General features: G+C 42.2%; 1 protein-coding gene across 13 annotated transcripts in view; it reads left to right on the forward strand.

Annotated features, from left to right (window-relative positions):
• Nucleotides 1-8,266, forward strand: part of ST18 (suppression of tumorigenicity 18, zinc finger) — a 260,995-nt gene that overhangs the window by 244,339 nt on the left and 8,390 nt on the right. For 11 of the 13 annotated variants that reach the window (XM_014532477.1, XM_014532476.1, XM_014532473.1 and 8 more), the window contains 3 exons: nucleotides 1,442-1,504; nucleotides 1,605-1,685; nucleotides 2,843-3,064. In XM_014532477.1, the coding sequence (XP_014387963.1) occupies nucleotides 1,442-1,504; nucleotides 1,605-1,685; nucleotides 2,843-3,064 (366 nt within the window). Of the gene's footprint in view, nucleotides 1-1,441; nucleotides 1,505-1,604; nucleotides 1,686-2,842; nucleotides 3,069-8,266 lie in introns of those variants that run through there. The other 2 variants (XM_014532485.1, XM_014532484.1) reach the window with 2 other exon arrangements.

Genomic DNA, 8,266 nt, shown 5'->3' on the forward strand with positions numbered 1-8,266 from the left:
GAAACAATGTATAACTTCAGCTCTGAGATCCCAGGGGTTTTGTTTAGCTTCTATATTTGTTACAAAGTTTCAAACTGCCAGCTCAGGGGCCGGCAGCGCAGGCGGGGAAGTTGGAGTCCTCCTTCATTGCAGCAAGCAAGCCTCATGTTCGCTTCCAGCTGCCTGGCTGCCGGCCGCCATCTTGGCTGACAGTTGATTTGCATATACTCAATGATTAGCCAATGAAAAGGGTAGCGGTCGTACGCCAATTACCATGTTTCTCTTTTATTAGTGTAGATGGGAGGAGATTTGACTTTGGGTGGTAAACACACAATGCAATATACAGATGATGCATTATAGAATTGTACACTTGAAACCAATATAATTTTATTAATCAAGGTCATCCCAATAAATTTAATTTTAAAAAATAAGTAAAAAATAAAAGACTCAATGCAGGTTTCTCTGGTTGGCTTAAAGAGATGGATGCTGATTTTATATTTCATTTGGAAAAAGCATTTACTCCCATTTTCTGCCTCAGGATTGAATATAAAAACATTTTCATGAAAGTTCAGTGGGTTCAAGCTTAAGAAAAGGGGAGGTATTCACAGTTTCCTTTTGGTTATTATTTTTCTCAAACTTGTGTTTGGGTAGAAATCTGAACCATTGTGAGCACATAACCGAAATAATAAAGATAATTTCTTCAAGAAAATTTTAAAAAATCAAGTATTTTACATCAGTCGGTGTGTATCCATTAGTATTTGGGATTTTTAAAAAGGCAAAAGGGAGAGAAGCAGTATAAACTGTATTCAAGTGTATTTTGAAACCTAATTCTAATTAGCCTTCCAAGCAGAATTGGGTTTTTCCTCCTCTTTCACCCTCCTCATTCCAAATTTAATGGTTGACTGTCAATAATAGTTATTGGTAGATTTTCCAAAAGCCATTTAAGTTGGACCATGAGCGGAACTGACCAGGTGCAAATGACTTTGCTCCTTTGGCAACCATATTAACGTGCCACGTCTCTGGAATTCGCATAGAACACTGTTGTTCACCTGAACTCCTTGGATTATTGTGGTAGTGGAGCGTATCGCAGAAAATAAATTATGCTCTGAAACAATTTGGAAAACTGTTTTTCTTAAGTGAAAGATAAGAACTTTGCATGATGTAGACAGAAGCCCAGCATTAAGTTGTGGGTCAAATTTTAGGTTCCTTCCCAAACAAGTTTTTAAGAAAAGAAAAGAAAAAAAAGAATGTAGGATAACTAATACAGTGAATCAAGCCTAACACAGGAGTCACATAGCTTAACAAATTTTTTAAATGGATTCTTAGCCAAAAACCAATTTTATTTAAGCAACACGGGCCCCACCAAAAGCAGCTCCTTCTGTTGAGTTCTATTTGCATATGTCATGATCCCCCTCCCTCCACCACAGCCACATGGCCAGTGCTCTGTTCCTGTCTTTTCCAGGTGTCCAACCCCAGGTTGTGATGGTTCGGGGCACGTGACTGGAAACTATGCTTCCCACAGAAGGTAGGATTGACCCATTTCTGAGAAATGAAATCAGTGTCAGCAGCGGTGGCCATGGAGCTGACATGGTCTGGTTTTGTTCTCTGTTGGGTCCATATTTTAGTTTGTCCGGCTGCCCTCGTGCCAGGAAAGGTGGTGTCAAAATGACTGCTACGAAGGAAGAGAAAGAAGACCCTGAACTCAAGTAAGTGCGACAGCCGAGGCAGCAGCAGCAGCAGGGCCAGAAGTAGCTTGTGGGTCCAATGGGCGGGACCTTCGTTGTGGTGCCAGTGGGCGCTGATTGCATCTCACGCACTGGGATCCTTGAGGCAGCTGTCAGTGTTCGGATGTTTGAGAAACATTTTCCATTCATAGCTGGGTTTCCACAGATGATGATACTATAAAGTTAGAAGGAGGGGACCGTACTTCTTCCAGTTGTTTAAAGGAAAGCAGCATTCTGCAAGCGCTACAGAACAGCAAATCGGCAGCAATCCCCCCTCCCCCCCAGCTTTAATTTTGCTTAATGCAAACTTTTACCTAAATTAAAGTCCCCCATTTGAGACATATGCTACCAAGGCTAGGATGACATATAAAAAATATAGATGTAGGAATTAAAAAAATTTTTTAAATTGATTTCAGAGAGGAAGGGAGAGGGAGAGAGAGAGATAGAAACATCAATGATGAGAGAGAATCATTGATTGGCTGCCTTCTACATGCCCCACACTGTGGATCAAGCCCATAACCCAGGGAATGTGCCCTGACCGGGAATCGAACCATGACCTCCCGGTTCATAGGTTGATGCTCAACCACTGAGCCACACCGGCTGGGCTAGATGTAGAATTTTAAATTGCTTGCTCTACAGCATTTCTAAGTATAATATTTAGGTATTTGGACACCAAAATTCCTGTTCTATGAGCAATGTGCTATGTAATGTAGGACAAGGTAGCTAACATTTTGCACCCGTGGTCTTTGCTGGCAACAGGGCTCACCTGGTTGGTTAGGGCTAAAAAGTGTGGGTCTGAACTGGACTCCACTTCTTGTAAAATGGATGACAAGTTTCCGAAGCCTCATTTTTCCCACCTGTAAAATGGGATAATAGCACTCTCTGCCCATTAGATTTGCAGTGAAGATGACAGGAGGTAACGCGTGAAAATTGCTTAGCCCAGAGCCCACGGGCCGTTAGTACTGCCAGAACCACACTATTTTGCTAGTTGTATTGGCATCTTTTAAAGTCTATAATCTCACCATTTGCCTTCTGGATAGTGTGGAACCGCCACTACCTTCTTGTTCACTCAGTTACTGCATGTCATGTGAGTTGTCCATTCTCTCCCAGCTGGTAACATCTCTGCTGTGTCCCTCTAGATGTCCTGTGATAGGGTGTGACGGCCAAGGTCACATATCAGGTAAATACACATCCCATCGCACAGCTTCTGGCTGTCCCCTGGCTGCCAAGAGACAGAAGGAGAATCCTCTCCATGGGGCCCCCCTCTCCTGGAAACTGAACAAACAAGAACTTCCACACTGTCCCCTGCCAGGCTGCAATGGGCTGGGCCATGTAAATAATGTTTTTGTCACCCACAGAAGGTAACCTTTATTCTCTTTTTGTTGTGTTGTTGTGATTATTTGTCACCTGGGGGGCTTTGTGGGTGGGTGGAGCCCTCCTCAGGGTCACACGTTATAGCATTTTTAGATGTGATGACAATGAGTGTGGTCAGAGAGCTGACTAGTTTGAAGAATCAAACCTATTTTCCCTATTTCTGAAAATTTACTACACGATTTACAAGTGTTCTAGAAATGGTGCCTTTGTCTCTTGTATACTAAAATATTGCTTATGCTGCTATTTTTTTTAATGGTTCAGTCTTTTAAGGGTTCACTTTAGTTCCAAGAGGTAATGTCTACTCTATTATGTTGTGTCATTGTAAACTTTCACTTCACATATTTATGCCATTCCCTGCCTCTCGCGAACTGGCGCAATTTCAGGCCAAATTGTAGTTATGTTTCTGCTGGGAAGATGTGACTCATCCCCAGCAGCCAGAAAGAAAATAACACAGTGACTACTAAGTGTGTGACAGGATGAGAGAGATTTAGAAAACCCTTTATGGTTTCACAATGACTTCATTCCTTTGTCACCGAGTGTCACGCATTTCAACAGAGTCCTTTGTGGGTACAGTGATCGCATGCTGCCTTGTGGTTCACATTCCACCTAACGGAAGATTCACTGCACACGCCTCCAATCAGCGAGGGCCCTTCTAGCCTTGCAGCCCATGCATGGGGTGCGGGTTTCTTACCAAACGGAGCTTCAGTGAGCCCGATGCTTTGCTTCGGAGCAGAATGTGGATTGAGCAAAGCTGGGGCATTTTAACATTTCGTTCCGTTTTAAAGCTACATATCGATGGAATCAGAAAAGTGAAACCTTCCAGGAATTGCTGGTTTAAGTGGCTATGCAGTGACACCTGCTTATGGAGAAAACCTGGACTTGTTCAGTCATTTATTTTTTGATGGTTTTCAAATGCCTGGTCTCTTCCCCAATAGTACAAATGGTTTTATTCTGAGTTGGAATCGCCATCCCATAGTTTGAACTGACAGTGGCAAATCCAGTGTGCCTAATGTCACCATTACTGCAGAGTAGCTTTAGATTCTTATCACGGACTGAGCAATAGACATGTTAACACTGATAAGGAAATGTTACTGCTATGCTATGATGAGCACAACCCTCCGTCAGCAACAACAGAGGTAGCTTTTTAAAAAATATTATTTTTATTGATTTCAGAGAGGAAGGGAGAGGGAGAGAGAGATATATAGAAACATCAATGATGAGAGAGAATCATTGATCAGTTGCCTTCTGCACGCCCCCTCTGGGGATCGAGCCTATAACCCAGGCATGTGCCCTTGACCGGAATCGAACCTGGGACCCTTCAGTCCGCAGGCCAACACTCTACCCACTGAGCCAAACCGGCTAGGGCAACAGAGGTAGCTTTAAAGCCATGAAGAAGCTTTAGACGATGTCACCAAGGTGAGCTGAGGACCACAGGGATTCTCATACAGCTGCAGGTGGAAGAGGAGTGGGGAAAGCCACGCCAGGAAGTGAGTTGCCTTCAGGAGTCAAATTGAAAAAGAGCAGACGCACAGGCCTGCTGCCCAGCCTCTGAGCCGCTGGGCTGATGCCCCAGAAGGCCTCCTGCATGGTGGAGCTCAGAGACACGCCTGAGAATGTCTGCGATGGCATCGCTCTGCTAACTCCAAGCTGGAAGCGACCTGCCTGCCCACTGGCCGCCGAGAGCATAGGGAATCAGTGTCTGTCTGCAGGGACTGCCATGCAGTGGTGAAAATGAAGGCACAGCGCGGGGGACTTTCAGAACACAGTGCCGAGTGGAAAAAACATTGCTGCTGGAGAATATGTTCAGTATGATTCTAATTACAAAGAGTTAAAAATGTGACAACATTACACTGTAAAAAGCTAGGTAATTATCCTCCCCCCTCCCCAACTCCAGTTAATGGTTTTCTCTGGGGAACAGGAGACAGCAATCATGGAGGGCTCAGGAGCTGCCGAGGTGCTAGTAAGGCACGCGCTACGCGGGGAGGAAAACTGTGTTCATCTTAGGAGTGTTCCTTACACTGCAGACCTATTGTGTATGTGTCTGCATGCATGGTGTATTTCATAATATGAAAATCAAAATGACGAGTTCACAAAAACACATAGAGGCTGCAAAATTAATGACCAGATAGTGTTTTTCTAGGAGAAGGAAAGCGATGAAGAATTTAGACAAATGAATAACTCAGATCTCACTGCTCTTCACTGGCGATCTCTCTTGTTCCTCACAAGATCCAAGAGATGGCATTTAATGTGTGTGATTCTCTTTAATGCAGAATGCTTTTCTTCCTTATATATGTGTATATGTGCATATTATTTTTCATATTATTTAATGGAATAATGTAACAAAAATGCCCAGCTTCTTCTGGCACACCCACAGGTGTTCTATACAGACTATCTTCTTCCTCTTTTATAAAAATTACATGCATATGATACAATAATTTTTTAAAGTAAGAACGACTTAAACTGGAATAGCACATTCTGATCTACCATAGACATTAACATGCAATGTATTCTGAACCTAAAATCCAGGACTCTTTCCAATCACCAGTGATAGCTGATAGGCACCTACTCGGGGCTCTCTCTGTTCCAGCAGAAAGCACTGTGCTAAGTTTATTCTCTCAAACCTTCACAAATACCTGCAAGCTACAGAGGTGTTGTAATGATCTTCCATGGACAGGAAAGGACATAAGCACAGGGAGTTGCCCCTGCAGACAGCATTGGGATGCCGGCCCCCTTGCATGAGCGCTGTGTCATCCATGTCCCTGTGTTTAATGAGTCCTTCCGTGTACCAGGCCACATGTGCATACAGTTTCCTCAGCCATCGTCTAAGATAAGTTTTCTTTTTCCCATTTTCCCATCAGGAAAATGGGGATAATTACAAAACTTGCCTTGTACAATAGTTAAACAATATCCAATCTCTGTGTTAAGTCAGCATTATATTTATACTAGAGGCCCGGTGCACGAAATTTTTGCACTTGGGGGGGGGTGTCCTTCAGCCCAGCCTGCACCCTCTCCAATCTGGGACCCCTTGGGGGATGTCTGACTGCCAGTTTAGGCCTGACAGCTGGACATCCCTCTCACAATCTGGGACTGCTGGCTCCCAACCACTCACCTGCCTGCCTGCCTGCCTGATTGCCCCTACCCGCTTCTGCCTGCCAGCCCGATCGCCCCCTAACCCCTCCCCTGCCAGCTAACTGCTCCCCTACTGGCCCGATTGCCCCTAGCTGTCCTCCCCTGCCGGCCTGGTCACCCCGGATTCAGACTAGGGCAGTAATTACACAAGGGGGTAGTCAAATAAATTATTATCGGCCCTCCTTATTGGCTGTGGGCACCGCCATCTTTGTGATGGCATGAGGGTCAATTAGCATATTCCCTCTTTATTAGATAGAATACCAATTGCTTTAAAAGCTTGCTTTAAATCTTTACATTATAAACTTCCATTTAAGAAATAGCAATCTGGCCCTGGCTGGTTTGCTCAATGGATAGAGCGTTGGCCTGCAGACCAAAGGGTCCTGGGTTCTATTCTGGTACAAGGGCATGTACCTGGGTTGCAGGCTCCTCCCTGGCCTGGCCCTGGTCAGGGCTCATGCAGGAGGCAACCAGTCAATGTGTTTCTCTCACATCAATGTTTCTCTCTGTCTTTCCCCCTCTCTTCCACTCTCCCTAAGAATCAATGGAAAAATATCCTTGGGTGAGGTTTAACAACAACAACAAAAAAGAAATAATATTTAAAATCTTTTTTTTCTTGAAATATTAATGTTTATTGCATGTAACATTATTATATTTAAAATCATTTTTCTCGAATTAATAAAAGAAAGAAAAAAGAAATAGCAATCTGAAGACAAATATGACATTAAAATACAAAGACACAAACACACATGCACATGATTGTGGTTGTATGTCGCTTTTAAAACAGAATTTCTGTGACTAATAGAACTCAGTGCTATGCCATAACTTTGTAATTTTATGAGGTTCATTAATCTATTAGAAACAGTGATGTCCACTACATAAATTTTATCACTTGCCATTTTATTTTAACAAGGCAGATGAAGATATGATAGTTTAAAATTGCCTTGATAGGCCTTAATAGAATTTAAAATTTGATCAAAACCATGTAAGGCACACTTTCCCAGCCATTTGCATTATGGAGCCCAAATCCTGGCAGGGACATATCCCAGCCAACCACACCTTTCCTCAGCCAGCGACATAGAACCACATGGAGGGCATCCTCAAAAGAATAAGGACTTTTAAAATATTTTCCACCCCAACTTTTTAAATGTAGGATCTGCTTTATATTCTGAAAGGTAGAACTGCGTTGGAAGAGACAAAATATCCAGCAGCTATTTGAAATCAAAGCCCCCCTTTCACATCTTAAATATACTCTTTGGTTCCAAGTCACGTAGTTGGGAACACTTCACACACTTGCCACACCAGTGAGTTACAACTGGACATTTACTGCCGGGCTGGCCGAGCCACGCAGATCCTAGGGGAGACGGAGAAGGCGAATGAGCTGTTAATGTCCATTACTTCACACACGGACTCTGACAGGTCACTTTAAAAACCGAACTTAGCAACAAGGTATTAGTCCTCTTCATGACCATTTTCTGAGAACAATATGTGCCATGAAACAAGACAGATTTGTGCAAACATTCCAGAAAAACAAATAAGGAAGCTTAAGTGGGCCACACTTTACAATGAGAAACTTCTACAATAGAAAAATCGGGTGCAAATTCAGTTTGTGCTTTTTCATTACTTTCTTTTTCTGTGTAAAATATTACATAATTTATCAAATTTTGGCAAATCACATGATCCTTTTTATGTATAATATTACATACTTTTATATCTTATATAATCTTTGCATACAATAATTTAGAATTCTTTAAAAATACACTCACTCAGCAAACATTTACTTTGCTTCAGAAATAATATTTTTCACTTGGCCAAGTGCCCTAATCTTTGGGTTAAAAATAATTGTCTCATACATGGATTATAATCACATTTCTGTGGAAAAATATTTTAAATGACTGTGATCATTTTTAATTTTATTTAAAAATTGTATCTTTAAAAATACAACAAAATTACAAAAGAATTAATAGGTGTTTAAAACAACAAAATCATCTGATTATGTACCATGGAATACAAGCTTTGTTCAATGTTATTATCCTCTTGGTGCAATTTAAATACAACAGATA

This window comes from Myotis brandtii, unplaced genomic scaffold (assembly GCF_000412655.1).
Source record: "Myotis brandtii unplaced genomic scaffold, ASM41265v1 scaffold896, whole genome shotgun sequence".
Lineage (NCBI taxonomy): Eukaryota > Metazoa > Chordata > Mammalia > Chiroptera > Vespertilionidae > Myotis > Myotis brandtii.